At 33.9% G+C, this 15,030-nt stretch overlaps 1 protein-coding gene across 7 annotated transcripts in view; it reads left to right on the forward strand.

The window, feature by feature from the left end:
* The window catches only part of NAA16 (N-alpha-acetyltransferase 16, NatA auxiliary subunit), a 74,923-nt gene that overhangs the window by 14,945 nt on the left and 44,948 nt on the right, over positions 1-15,030 (forward strand). For 5 of the 7 annotated variants that reach the window (XR_004247738.2, XM_058437807.1, XM_032150762.2 and 2 more), the window contains 3 exons: positions 3,000-3,119; positions 5,535-5,630; positions 11,287-11,393. Coding sequence is in view for 6 of the 7 variants with exons in the window: in XM_058437807.1 (XP_058293790.1) it covers positions 3,000-3,119; positions 5,535-5,630; positions 11,287-11,393 (323 nt within the window). In the remaining variant the exon portion in view is untranslated. Of the gene's footprint in view, positions 1-2,999; positions 3,120-5,534; positions 5,631-7,975; positions 8,147-11,286; positions 11,394-15,030 lie in introns of those variants that run through there. The other 2 variants (XM_032150766.2, XM_032150767.2) reach the window with 2 other exon arrangements.

Genomic DNA, 15,030 nt, shown 5'->3' on the forward strand with positions numbered 1-15,030 from the left:
AGTTTTAACAGCATTCATCAACAAGGGGGCAAACAAAAATTTTCACAAAGCTTTGCTCATTAATTCCCTTTCCCTGAGCAATATTGTATTAAATTGAATGTCCAGCTAAAATAATAGTTTAGAACTAAAGTTCCATACAGTTGTAGGACCTCTGAAGTCTGAAGCTTAATAAAAATAATAGCTAATATAGATTTTAAAACTCTTCTTCTATTTGAGTATGGTAATTGCTTAAATTGCTTTATTTCATTTAATTTTTTAGCACTTTTAAGATGGATACTATTTATTAACCCCATTTTATAGTGGAAGAGACTGAGGCTTACAGAGGTTAAGGACTTGCCCAAAGTCATCCAGCTTTTTAAGTGGTAGAGTTATAGTTTCCAAGCACATCAACACATCCTTCTGACTTCAGAGCCCTTACTTTTTTCTAAAAAATAGACATTTTCAAGACAGTTTTAGGTTCACAGTAAAATCTAGAAAAAGGTACAGAGAGTTCCCATATATCCCTGTATACCCACAGCCTTTCCCACTGTCATGCCCTATGGGTTTTGACAAATGTATAATGACATGTATTCACCACTATAGTATTATACAAAGTAGTTTCACTGCCCTGAACACCCTTTGTTTCACCTTTCCATCCCTCACTCCTGCAAACCCCTGGCAACCACTGATCTTTTTACCCTCTACATAGTTTTGCCATTTCCAAAATATCATGTAGTTGGAATCATACAGTATGTAGCCTTTTCAGATCGGCTTTATTTTTGCGAAATCATCTGTTGCCTGAGAAAGATTGGCTTCTTTCACTTAGTAGTATATGTTCTTTTTCCCATACCTTTTTCATGAGTGTCTTACTTTTAACTATTATACTCTTTCTGGTTAATGTATAGCCCATGAGTGATTTAGTTTTTATTGTAATTCATATTAATGACACTTTTAAAAGTTATTGATAAAATATGAGTAAATAATTAAATATTCTGGTTTCTATCTTGTTCTGTTACTTATTGATGGTAGCAAAGAGGAAAAAAGGCAATTATTTTTCCTTTCTGTAATACTATTGTCGTTTCCTGATTAAACCTTAACTCAGGTTGCTGTTTCTCTTTCTTGGTATTTGTCCTGTAGCATCGATAGGAAATGCATTCAATATAATCCATAGGTTAGATTATTTAATCTTAAAAAAAAAAACAAATAGGGAATGCAGTTAGGTTAAATTATTTAATCTTCAAAATAAAAACAAATAAGGAATGCAGTTTTTGAAAAGTAAATATGGTACAGTGAAACTATTTCAAGTTAGTATAGGCCGTGAATGGTGGTTCACACCTGTAATCCCAACACTGGGAGGCTGAGGCGGGAGGATTGCTTGAGGTGCAGGAGTTCAAGACCAGCCTGGGCAACATAGTGAGACTCCATCTCTACAAAAAACTAAAAAATTATCTGGGTGTGGTGGTGCATGCCTGTGGTCCCAGCTACTTGGGAGACTGAGAAGGGAGGATTGCTTGAGCCTGGGAGGTTGAGGCTGCAGTGAGCTGTGATTGTGCCAGTTGCACTTCAGCCTGGATGACAGAGCAAGACCTTGTCTCAAAAAACAAAAATAAGTCTGCAGATTGCCTCATAGTCACATTTATCCTTGTATTGTTAGTGAGGGTAATTTGGGGGCCATTAATTTGAATACGTAGCCCATGCTTTATTATCTACAGAGACAGATCATGGTATTATTACTTTTAGTTTTTCACTGAACTTTGCAGGTCCAGAGACCTTTGATACACAGTTTTCTTTGTGGTCATTAACTTTTTACAATCCTTTAAAAAGCTTTAAAAGTTGGAGATTTCCACTTATTTATGAATATGTAGGTATATATATATATATTTGTCCTATGCATTCCTCTAGTAATAACCTTTGCTTCATGGTGGTAGCAAATAACAGATGTTTTTTGAAAATGAAAAATATGCTGTTGTCTGTTATATCTGGGATAAGCAGGGTAAAAATTGGCCAGAAGATAATCGTGGAGGAATGGGGCATGTTTAAAGTTTTAAGTAGCAGACATTTATATGTATTCATTTTGTGACAGGCAGGGTGCTGACTACCCACTTTCTCCACATCACAAAGCTAGTTAGTGGTGGAGTTGGTAATTATTCCTAGTTCAGTCTTATTCTAGAGTTTGAGTGATATATAATATAAAAATAGTAAAAAAAATAGTAGATAAGACCTGCTATAATATACTGCCTCCTCCAACATGATGAAAGGAGAAATAGTATGACTTGAAGACATTTTAAAGGGTTGTTTGAAATAGATTATTTGAGGAATGGGTAATCTTGAGGGCAGGAAGCTGAGGTATGTTCTTTTTTGAGACTCTCCACTTTATCTTGGATTAGGTGTGTTTCCATCATATTTGAGAGGTCTTGGGTCCTCATTCTCCACACCTCCTCTTAATTTGTGTGGCTTAGTAAAAGGATTTGACCTTTTACCGACCTGCTGAGCTGACCTGTACATGAACATGGCTTGTGTGGTTTCCTGTTATAAAGCGGTTAGTGTTATAATTTCACTGAGTTAAACTTCTCCAGTTTTAGTGACCTTGAAAGGAAACTGAGAATTGAGTGGAGAATTAATATATGAACTGATAGGAAAGATATATTTAAATCTCATAGTAGGAAGATAGGAATGTTTCACTAGAATTATTTGCCAATCTAATTTTGATGTGTTTGTGTGTGTCTTTAGTTATTTCAAAGAGTATAAGATGTGTATAATGCAAAAGTTTTTTTACTAACAAGTTCATGTCCTATGTATGTGTTTGGAGTGTAAGAGGGAGCCAAAAATAAAGGTACAAATGAAGATTCACTTCTGAAGGCAAGCTATGCTTAGTTATATAAACTGCAACATGCCCAAAGAGGAAGCATACAGAGTTCTGTCTTTTTAACCATCTGTTCACTGATAATGTTTAGTGAAGTCCCTGGGGTCAGATAGATATTTAATGTTTGAAATGAATATGTCTTTAAACTTAATTTCAGGGGAAATACTGTTGAAATTGGGAAGATTAAAAGAAGCCAGTGAAGTGTTCAAAAACTTGATTGATCGGAATGCAGAAAATTGGTGTTATTATGAAGGCTTGGAAAAAGCTCTACAAATTAGTATGTAATGATTTTTCTCCTCTTCCTCATAACTACTGATTGAAGTATAATAAAATGTAAAGTTGTAATAATACTTGAGAACAAATAATTTTAGCATTAGTACTTATTTTTCCATTTAGTAAAATTATAGGTTAAACATGGGAGTAAAAATGAATTCAAATAGTTACACTTAAGTGTAAGTGATTGCAGATATGTTAGGTTCCTTGACCCTTACCTGTGATGGTATTGGAAGGTGAGGCAAAAATAAAGCCAAACCAAAACAAAACAAACCATACCAATTTAGAGACGAGACATGGGAAAGAAAATGAACATTCCCTTTCTGGGAAGTGTAGTAACTATTTAATATTTTAAAATCGTTAAAGATTCATTACCCTCAACCTCTAAATATAAGAATTGGGCCAAATAATTATTGTTGAGGATATTTGCTTTGATTTCAAACTAGGCTAATTTGTGTAGAGCAAAATGTTACATATCTTCCTTTGAAATTTGGTAACTTTGACCCTTTTCAGAAATCTAGTGTTGGTCCAAGATTTTTGTAATGTTTTCATAATTAAGTGTTGGTAGGAACTGTTAATATTCCTAAAATCATGTTTACTCATGAATAAATATATTCCTGAAATAATTATGAAATTGGCTCAAAGATGTTGAAACAGCAATTTTTTTTTTTTTTAAATTTAAAAAGTTTGGTAGATAGGTAGCTACCCACATTCATTTATAGTAGTATAAGCTACAAGAAAAGTTTAATTGTTGTATCCTTACTGGTATTAATTAATTCTGGTGTTCTTTTTATGTTTAAAATTTAACACTACAAATTGTTAAAAATTTATTTTAAGAAAATGATTAAAATCACAATATTGATTAAAGTAATAATCTGAAGAAAACAGCAAAACTCACTTGTGTGAAGGTTGAAAACATGGGTTAACTATGATTTTCCTTTAAACTACTAATATTACGATTTGTAAAAATATTTTCATGTTTTACTAAAATGAATAATATGTTCCATATGTCGGGATTCTTGGTTACTATAAAATGTATTGATTACAAAACTAATTATACTACTTTATTGTTTTAGGTAACTTATGACCTTTCCTTCCCTGTGGTAAGTTCTGGAGCTCCAACTTGTGACTTTAAGTAGGATTTATACGGCTTGTTATATCTAGGGTAGTGGAGAATTTTTTTTTCATACTTGGCGCTTGTTGTTCTCTAAGATTAGGCACGAACATGAGAGTATGTTTAAAATACTTATATGCAGTTCATTTATGTGTTAGTGTAAGGGTCTTTAATATTTTGTGAAGTCTCCAAATCATTAACGGAGAGCGAGGTTCCCCCCCTCCCCCACATATCCTTGGTCTTAAAATCCAACCACATTGGAGCTCCAAAACATATTACTGGGGGAAGGAATGCGTCCAAACAAGATCACACCTCTTCAAATGTGGTGTTTACAATCTTGATGCTTGATATTAATCTTGAATATCAATACTTATAAACACTACATTTACTACAGAGATACCTTGTCTGCTAGCACCCAGGGTTATTCTTAGGATAGTTATTTTTCTATGGTTTAGACCACAGAATTTGGATTAAAATCTACTTAAAACTTGATAGTTCAAAAACAGGTTTGTTTGCTTTTTCTTAAAATTCCACTATTAATTATCTTATTTCTTATAAATCTCTCTGTGAATTATGCAGGATATTATTTTAGAAAGATAAACTATACCCAGATCCTGTTTGCTTGCTTATTGTTATTTCAGAGTAACATGTAGTTTATGTATAGCTACATCCTTTATGTGGTACTATAAAATTAGGTGGCTCTTGGGTGGGAAGATACAACTTTCTGTTAGAAGTGTAATTTATATCTTTTGGAAGGATAATGGAGTTTCATGGAAGATTTTAAGTGTTAAAGTTAACATGGAAGTTTAGTTTATCTTTTTATATTTTAAACATTTGCAATCGTAATCCTAAAACTGTTGCTCCTTTGAGCCTAATCAACAGACATTATAGGCTTTTATGGGGATATGTGTACGTTTCTTTGATTCAGCGTGTTTATGTAGGATATGTTATTAGAGATACGTTATAAAAAGATTTTCTTTTCCATGAGTTGTATGCTAAAGGAATATAGAGAAGTGCAGTATATCTTGAGTCTGTGATGGCTTGTATATGTGATTTGGGTTGTATTTAGAATCTTGCGATGAGAGAAGTTTTGGATTTCTCTGGAGATGAGTTTAAAACAGTGACTTAACTGTTGATAGTATTTTGCCACCACAGAGTTTTAAATGTCATTTTAACCAAAATTGAAAGCAGCTTTAATATTGTTAATGCAATTTTATTTATAACAACATTTTAGAAGTTTGTTAGCATTTTACCATAGATAAAAGTTTTGATCCTATAAATCTCACCCATATTTACTGATAATAGGCACTTTAGAAGAGAGGCTTCAGATTTATGAAGAAATTAGTAAGCAGCACCCCAAAGCAATTACACCCAGAAGATTACCTTTGACTCTTGTCCCAGGTAATATTAAGATGTCTTTTATAATACTAATTATTTGTCAAAATTACTCAGTGTTATTTATATTTTAGAAACGTGTTTCTGGTATAGAGTTTATGTTTACAGCAATCTTGGAGTTGGGAATGAATAGTTATGAGTTTATTATTTATATGTTAATAAGCGTGTGATACTTCAATGTGTAGTTAAATGTTGATTTTAATATTTGAAGTTATCTGTATAAATATAAAACTGCTTTTCTTAAGTTGATCTCATAGAGGTAGAAAGTAGAATGATAGATACCAGAGCTGGCAAGGGGGGTGTGGCGGGGAGATGAAGAGAGGTTGGTTAATGGGTACAAACATACAGTTAGATAGAAGGAATAAGTTTCAGTGTTTGCAGAGTAAGGGGATTGTAGTTAACAACAATATATTGTATATTTCAGGATAGCAAAAGAGAGGACTTGACATGTTCCCAACACATAGAAATGTTAAGTAATCGAGGCGATAGGTACCCTAAATACCCTGACTTGATCATTACACATTCTCTGTAGGTAACAAAATATCATGTACTGCCTAAATATATACAAATAATATGTATTGTTAGAAAAACTGCTTTTCTTATGTGACTTTTTAAAAAGCACCGTATTTAGAAGGTAAATTCCCTATAATTAGTGACAAATTATATGTGGTGTAATGATTTGAGTGGTAAAAGTTTTGAAGTTTTTGTTTTGTTTTTGTTTTTTTTTCCGAGACAAGATCTTGCTCTGTTACCAGGCTGGAGCTGGAGTGCAGTGGCGCAATCACTGTAGCCTCAAACCCCTGGGCTCAAGCTATAGTTTTGAAGTTTTATATCTTCTTTTTTGAGCACAAATTCAAAGAAATAGTTGTGAGCTGTTTGCACCCACCATGGTGTTTTAAGAACAGAACGTCATCATTCCCTCAGAGTTAACCACTTTCCTGAGTTTTGCTTTTTATCTTGCCATTACTTTTATTTTTAGAGCTCCATGTATTTTGTATTCCTGAAAACAAAAACAGCTTTTGTACTTTATATAAATAGGAGTACTCTGGTATATATTCTGTGATTTGCTTTTATTGTACAATAGTATATTCATGACCTTGAGTTATTGTATGTAGCTGAACTCATTTACTTTTGAGCTACATAGGAGGTAGACAGTGTATTAGCTCTTCAGGTAGCTAATATCTTTGTTGAGTTTTTTTTTTTTTTTTTTTTTTTTTTTGTTTGAGACGGAGTCTGGCTCTGTTGCCCAGGCTGGAGTGCAGTGGCGCGTCTCGGCTAACTGCAAGCTCCGCCTCCCAGGTTCGCGCCATTCTCCTGCCTCAGCCTCCCGAGTATCTGGGACTACTACAGGCGCACACCACCATGCCTGGCTAATTTTTTTTGTATTTTTAGTAGAGACGGGGTTTCACCGCGTTAGCCAGGATGGTCTTGATCTCCTGACCTCGTGATCCGCCTGCCTCGGCCTCCCAAAGTGCTGAGATTACAGGTGTGAGCCACCGCGCCCAGCCTCTTTGTTGAGTTTTTAAAAAATTATGTGTTTTTGTTGAAGTCTTTATTTTTAGTTGTAAGTGCTGTAGATTATGAATTGTATGTTGGGACTTCTGGTATTTCTTTTGACACAAGTCAGACTCTAGAAAGCTAATATAACTTAAAAGTATTCTGGAGAGGCAAGGAGTATATTTTCTATTCTCACAGTGGCAAATATTTGTATAAATACTTGGGTTATAAGTTTATTTTTACCAAAATATTGATGAAAATTAAAAATTTTTAGTTGACTGACTTGTGAAATACCTTTTAGAAATGTGTTTGATTAGACAGTAGATAGAAATTGATTTTAAAAAATTCATTTTATGCTATTGCATTTCAATTCCACGTATGAAGAGTAGTATTCTTCTGATCCTCCATTTTTTTTTGTTTTGTTTTTGTAGAATAGAGAGAGCAGATTTCTCTAATGTTTTCCAGGGAACATTAAGTCCAAGTGGATATTAATAGGCTTGGTGGGGAGGGTGTTGGTGTGCTTTTGCTGTTCTTCAGCCAAGTAAGTTTGGGAAACTGGGTTAGACACAGCTATCAGGTTTCTATAGGACTTCTCAGAGCTTTTAATATACACTTTGTGAATTTCAAAGATGGGAGCATATGCGTAGTGAGGAGTATTTTCCCTAATAAAAGTGTCTTGTGGAAGATGCTTAGGCTTACATTTCTGTATTTCTTCCTTCTCCTCTTTGTTTTAAAAAATAATAGCTTTTTGAAGTATAATTCATATACCATAAAACTCACTTTTAAAAAGTGTGCAATTCAGTGTTTTAATATATTAATCATGTTGTGCAACCATCATCTCTGTCTGCTTTCAGAATTTTTCATGACCCCAAAAAGAAACCCCATACCTATTTCACTCCCTGTCACCCCTCAACCACAGCACCTGGCAACCACAAATCTACTTTCTGTACCTATGGATTTGCCTGTTTTTGGACATTTCAAATAAATGGAATCATACCATATGTGGTCTTTAGTGTCTGACTTCTCCTCCTTTTATTGGTCTCAAGGTATATTTTGTGTTTCACAATATATTGTGTGTGTGGGGGATATTTCCTTAGGAGCTTTAAAATGCATTCATATGCTTATTAGGAAAGACAGAAACCTCGCTTAGCTTTAAGATTATGAACAAGACTTCTTTATTCTCTTTTTCTCATTTGGAACATGGGGCTTCAGATTTATACTGTCTACATTTATTTCCATAGACAATATAAGTTTGCTAAAAGCCCTCAATATGTGGCAGTATAGGGTAGGAAATAAATTTTTACTGGAAGAGCCTAGAGTTTTTTTTATTGTAAAGTGTGATTTAGGTTAAAGTGGAACCATCCTAGACTCTCTAGGACATCCTGTCTTTGAAATGCCATAAAAATCTTTTTACAAAACAGGTCTCAGTGGAGGAGTCTGATGGCATAGGCTTTCAAAGTCATCATCGCTTTGAGGTTCTGACAAATGTGTATTTACAAAGCTCCAGTGAATATATATAAAATTATGCAGATACTTAATTTTCTCTGTGCAAAGCCGAATATTCCATGATTTTTTTTGCCTGTCTAGAAGTGCTTTTATGTGCAATTAGAAGCCATCTTGGCATTATCAAAAGCAGTAAGATCTTCCTCAAGAAATGTGATGCATCTTGAGAACGCAAGGTGAAAGTTCGGAAAAAGCCTTTCCATTTTTTAGATAAAAGGGCTTCATACCTACAGAACAATAAGGAAATTTTCTAACACCCGAAAATATTAAGCACTCTAAAAATAATGAAGGGATAAAGTTACTTTTCAGAATAATCAGTTCAGTTCATCATGTTCTATTATGCACTGGCTGAAGGGTAGAGAGAGGGAAGGAAATAATCCAGAGTATTAAACATAGAATACTAATTAAATTTTGGTCCATTATATAGAACGGATTTCCAGTGAATAAGAAACAGTCTATTCTTGCTGTTTACACTAATTATTTTAGGAATTCATGTAAATACGGACATCATGTTTTGGGGACATCATGCTAATGTATCTAGATGAGAATTATTCAGGTAACCTGTTTTGTGAGCAGTAATGCTAAACAGGCACATAATAATTGATGGAAAAAATGAGATGGAAAAATCATAAGTAATCTGGGAGTATGGTGTGTGACTGAGCAGTTGGGTAGCTGTGTAGGCTTCTTGTGTAGGTGATACATTCACACAGTTGCAAATTAGGTAAAAAGAGTTTATAAGTGAAGTCTTTTTCTTGTCTGTCCCCTGGCAACTAAGTTTACTTTCCTGAAAACATCCATTGTGATCAGCTGATGGTGTATTCTTCTACAAATACATTGTACATGTGTGAGCCAAAATATGTGTGGGAGATTTGTTTAAGGTCACCCCCCCCCCCCCGTGCTTTTTGCAAAAGTGCAGTAGCATGGATTGATGGATTGCTGTACACCTGGGTTTTCTTTTCACTTAACCTCGTATTTGGAGATTAGTCGTGGATCAGCACTTAAAGAGCTTCCTCATTCTTTTTCATACCTAACACAATCTAACCAAATTTGTCAATATGGTCTGAATAGACTGAGAAAGTTGACCAAGGCGGAGTTCAGAGTGGCTTCTGCCATGAAGATAAAAGGCTTGTTTTCTCAGCGGTGATTGCAAGAATAGAAAACAAAATATAAATAAAATATAAAAATATATTTTTATATATATTTGAAATATAAAAACTGTCAGATATCAGAGAAGATAAGAGACATTTATTGAGTGATTACTATGTGGAAGACATTGTTTACTGTTATATTGTTACCTCGTTTGAGCCATACAAATGTACTCTTGAGGTCAGTGATGGTATTGCCTTCATTTTACAGTGATAAAACTGAGGTTTTTAATGGACAAGTTATTTGCCCAAGGTTGCACACAAATAAGTGGAGAAGTCTGCATTCCTCTAAGAAACAGTGTCTCTTATTGTCTATCACAATATTGTTAATTTCGTTGTATACCAGAGGAAGTACTGGAAAGATTCGGTCTCTGAAACTATTTTTGATTTTTAAAGAAGCAATGGTGTATAATTTAACCCAGGATGAAGTTTTATGTTGTCTTCGTAATCTATGATTTTTCAAAATACCAGTATTTTTTGTGTATGATCTAATAAGAGATGAGAGATTATCTGAATACAATCTTTATAGTTAATGGAGTTAAATTTTTTTATGGCATCTAATTATATTGAGTATGCATGCATGTTTTGTTCAACATGGTCAGTCACAACAAATAAAAATAACCATTTTGGGTTGTTAGATTTTGTTGTGCAGTGTTGTGATTCATTAAGAAACCTTAGGTCATTTCAGTCATCTTACTTGAGGCTAAATCATTCATGACATACATGTGTTTTTTTTTTTTTCCAAATGATTAGGTAAATCCATGTCCTTAGGTATTAGTCCATACTGTCAAAAAGTTCTTGTATCTTTGTATTTAAAATTAAAATTCTTTGAATATTCTCTGCTTTCAAAAGGTGACGACAAAAATCATTTGTAGGGGTTTAGCAATGAAAGAATTATTTACTTGATGTTGCAAATAGGGTATTTGTTTTAGCTGTAATGTTAGAATGCCCATGGCTCAGTCTAATATCTAACATAAATTTACTTTACTTTTATTGTTGGTCTCACTCACTGAGATGTTAAGTTCTATTGAAAAAAAAATTTTTTTCTTTTTAAAATTTTAATCACTGCTATATCCCCAATACCTAGAACAGTACCTGGCATGTAGTAAGTGCTTGACACATTATTGTGGAATGAATGAATGAGAGTTGAAGTAAATGACAAGCTGATTTGGGAAAACATTTGTAAATACCAGCTTAGTGTTTAAAAAGATCTTTCGGCTGTCACTTGAATATAGTGCTGGTTACAGTAGTCTGCTGCAGAGTGCTTTATGCATATCTGCAGGGTTTTAAGCTGTAGACTGAGTGTGCTAGTCAGTGAGAGATTAGGAAAGATATTTGATATTGTGCTAAATTCAGAATGGATAGTTGATAACTTTTACTTAAAACTCTGACTTTTTGGGTTTATAAATTGGATAGGAGCGTAATTGTTTCTGAGGGAGCTTTATTTTTATTCAGAAAATCATTTTAAGAATTGTTTGCGTGAACCAAAGAGTAACAAAGTACGCTTTTGTTTCTAGGTGAAAGATTTAGAGAACTAATGGATAAGTTCCTGAGGGTTAACTTCAGTAAAGGCTGCCCACCCTTGTTTACTACTTTGAAATCTTTATATTACAATACAGAAAAGGTAAAATTTGGTATTTATTCAGATTTGCTATAGTCTTTTTACTAAATTGTGGAAAGATGTCCATGTAAATAATGTGCTATTACTTAATCATTTTCTCTGTTTTAGTAATGTTACTTTACTTTCAGTCTAATGTACTGAAATTACATGCCTATAGTATAAGTAATATCAAAGTAAAGGGTTTATGAAAGCACTAAGATTATAAAGGTTGTTTATTTTTAATGGGTATACTTTTTTTACTAGGATTTTAAATTTGACATTGTTACCAAAGGTGTATGTTTATTCTGTAATTATTATTTTATGGTACAATTATGGATTTTTAAATTAGTTATGCATGCTTTTAAAGTTAGAGCTTGGATAATTGAGTTAGTGCAACAGTAAAATGCAATTTGGTCAAATTACTGGTACAAATTACTAGTTTTAATCAGTAGGCTACATTTTAATAAATATAGGTTTATCTAGTCTTGAATAAAGAATTGTCTTTCTGCTTTTTAAAATTAGAAAATAAGCCAGGTATGGTGGCTCACGCCTGTAATCCTAGCACTTTGAGAGGCCAAGGCGGGCAGATCACGAGGTCAGGAGTTTGAGACCATCCTGGCAAACATGGTGAAACCGTCTCTACTAAGAATACAAAAAATTAGCCAGGCGTGGTGGCGGGCGCCTGTAGTCCCAGCTGCTCGGGAGCTTGAGGCAGGAGAATGGCGTGAACCCGGGAGGCAGAGCTTGAAGTGAGGCGAGATCGCGCCACTGCACTCCACCCTGAGTAACAGAGCGAGACTCTGTCTCAAAAAAAAAAAAAAAAAAATTTAGAAAATAGGCACTTAAATCTTGGTCTTAAATTAGAAAGATAATGAAATGTTAATAGAAAGCAAGTTATACTTTTATTTCCAAGTGTTCCTTCTTGTTAAAGTCTAAAATCTTGTTGTCTTTTCTATAGTCAGTTTTTTAAAGTTACTACTGGATAAGGAAAAGATTTTATTAGAAATGCCAAAAAATTTTTAGTTAAGCTTCTGTCATATTTATTTAGCTTTGATTCATAATAATTTGTAAATTAGCAGTAATTGTGAATAATACAATGTTGGAAACATCAGTTATAGATATAGCTGATTGGCATTTTCCTACCTGTGGCAGCAGGTTTCATAAATAAAAGAAACAACTGATGATATCTAGTACCCAGTTAGAAAAAAACATCATTTATGTTAAAAAAACAAAAACAAACAAAAAAACCCTTAACAATTCTTTAATGTCTGTTGTATGGTCTATTTGACTGCAGTGTTTCTGCTGTCAGTTTTTTGAGAGAGAGTGATTGATTCCTGTGTAAACATGTACCCGGTGCCTGCCAATAATTTCTCTAGATTATTTAACATTGGGGTAAAATTCTTTTGTTCTTTTTGGTGAGGGTGACAGAGAAGAAAGGTTAGATGAAATGTCAGAAATAAAAAGAAATCTTATGTATGTGAATTAGAGTACTTCTTTTATAACAATCTTGCAGCAGCTACTGACTACAGTGGACATTAAAGGATTTGTTTCTCTTAAGCTATCGCAGGGCTTTCACAGGGTGTTGTTCATAGGCATAGGCTTTTTACTTTTTAAAAATTCTTCCAATATTGATCCAAAGTTGCCATTACAAAAATGCTAAACTTTTTTTGGTGTTTTATATAAAGCATGAAAATTATATTTTTGAATAAGGCACTGAGAATACACTAATTCATATAGGAACCATCTCTTTAGTATTAATTTTAAAGCAAGAAACAGGAATGCTATTTTATTAGAAATGCCAGAAGACCAAGTGTGTTTGCAAAATGAATTAAACTGCAGAAAATTGAGCTCAAGTTATCTGAATTTAGTATAGTGAGAAAAAATTTGCAAGTCTAAGAACTGTTTCTCAAATAATTTTGGCCACATGTATCTGTGATTACTCATGAGACCATTTAATTTATTTTATTTTTTAGTATTTATTTTTCAATTAAATTTTGTAAGTTTTGTGTTTGACTTTTTTTGTAGTTTGAAAAAAACTATTTTTTGGGGAATAGGTGGTGTTTAGTTACACAGATAAGTTCTTTAGTGGTGATTTCTGAGATTTTTGGTACACCCATCACCTGAGCAGTGTACATTGCACCCCATGAAACCATTTTAAAAACTGCACATTTCTAACCAGCAGTGAGACCTGTTTTTAAAATCCAGTTAGCTGGATTTTTAACTTTCAAGGAAGGATTTCAAGGAGGTGAAGTCTGATAAACAGCTATTGTTTGTAAGTTTCCAAATATTAAAGAGTAATTCATGTTGGTAGCATGAAAATGAAATTGTCTTTTGAAGTTAGTTTAGAATGTAGTACAGTTGCAAGAAATGTATTTCTTAAATGTCTCCAGCATTTTAATTTTTTTGGCAAACTAGAGTTTGGGTAGAGTAGAAGGCAATGAGTGGTTGTCAGACAAATTCCATAACTTTTTTTGTTTGTTTTGTTTTTGTTTTTTTGAGATGGAGTCCCACTCTGTCGCCCAGGCTGGAGTGCAGTGGCGCGATCTTGGCTCACTGCAACCTCCGCCTCCCGGGTTCAAATGATTCTCCTGCTTCAGTCTCCCAAGTAGCATGGGAATACAGGTGCCTGTCACCATGCCCAGCTAATTTTTTGTATTTTTAGTAGAGACAGGGTTTCATGATGTTGACCAGGCTGGTCTCGAACTCTGGCCTTAAGTGATTCATCCACTTTGGCCTCCTAAAGTGCTGGGATTACAGGCGTGAGCCACTGCGCCCGACTAAGTTCCATAAGGTTTTTAAAAGCATAGGTAGGTATTTGAAATGGCACTCATTTTACTTTTGTCAGTGAGGTTTTGGAGAAATCTTTGGTGAAGAAAAGGAGAAATTTTCATTTTCCCAGCTTTCTTTAATTTTGAAATAGAATCTTCTATAAACTCTGATATCAAGGTGTTCTTGTCTTTTGTAAATAAGAATAAAATGTTACTAAAAACATTTATATCCATTTTAAGTTAGATTTTGTTAAAGTTAATCTTGTTTGGTTTCTTATTATCCATACAAATATAGGTGTCCTGTCCGTAACAGATAACTTGCTGAGATGATATACATTTGCTTACTTGTTTTGAAAAGTACTTAAAAAAAATTGCCAGTCTATGAGTGAGGCTTTGGGGTCTATCCATTTTGTTGATCTTTTCAAAAAACCAGCTCTGGGATTCATTGATTTTTTTGAAGGGTTTTTTGTGTCTGTGTCTTAGTTCTGCTCTGATCTTAGTTATTTCTTGCCTTCTGCTAGGTTTTGAATTTGTTTGCCCTTGCTTCTCTAGTTCTTTTAATTGTGATGTTAAGGTGTCGATTTTAGGTCTTTCCTGCTTTTCTTGTGGGCGTTTAGTGCTATAAATTTCCCTCTACACACTGCTTTAAATGTGTCCCAGAGATTCTGGTATGTTTTGTCTTTGTTCTCATTGGTTTCAAAGAACATCTTTATTTCTGCCTTCATTTTGTTATTTACCCAGTAGTCATTCAGGAGCAGGTTGTTCAGTTTCCATGTAGTTGTGCAGTTTTGAGTGAGTTTTTTTTTTTTTTTTCCCCGAGACGGAGTCTCTCTCTGTCACCCAGGCTGGAGTGCAGTCGTGTGATCTCGGCTCACTGCAAGCTCTGCCTCCCG

Source organism: Hylobates moloch, unplaced genomic scaffold (genome assembly GCF_009828535.3).
Source record: "Hylobates moloch isolate HMO894 unplaced genomic scaffold, HMol_V3 SCAFFOLD_4, whole genome shotgun sequence".
NCBI lineage: Eukaryota > Metazoa > Chordata > Mammalia > Primates > Hylobatidae > Hylobates > Hylobates moloch.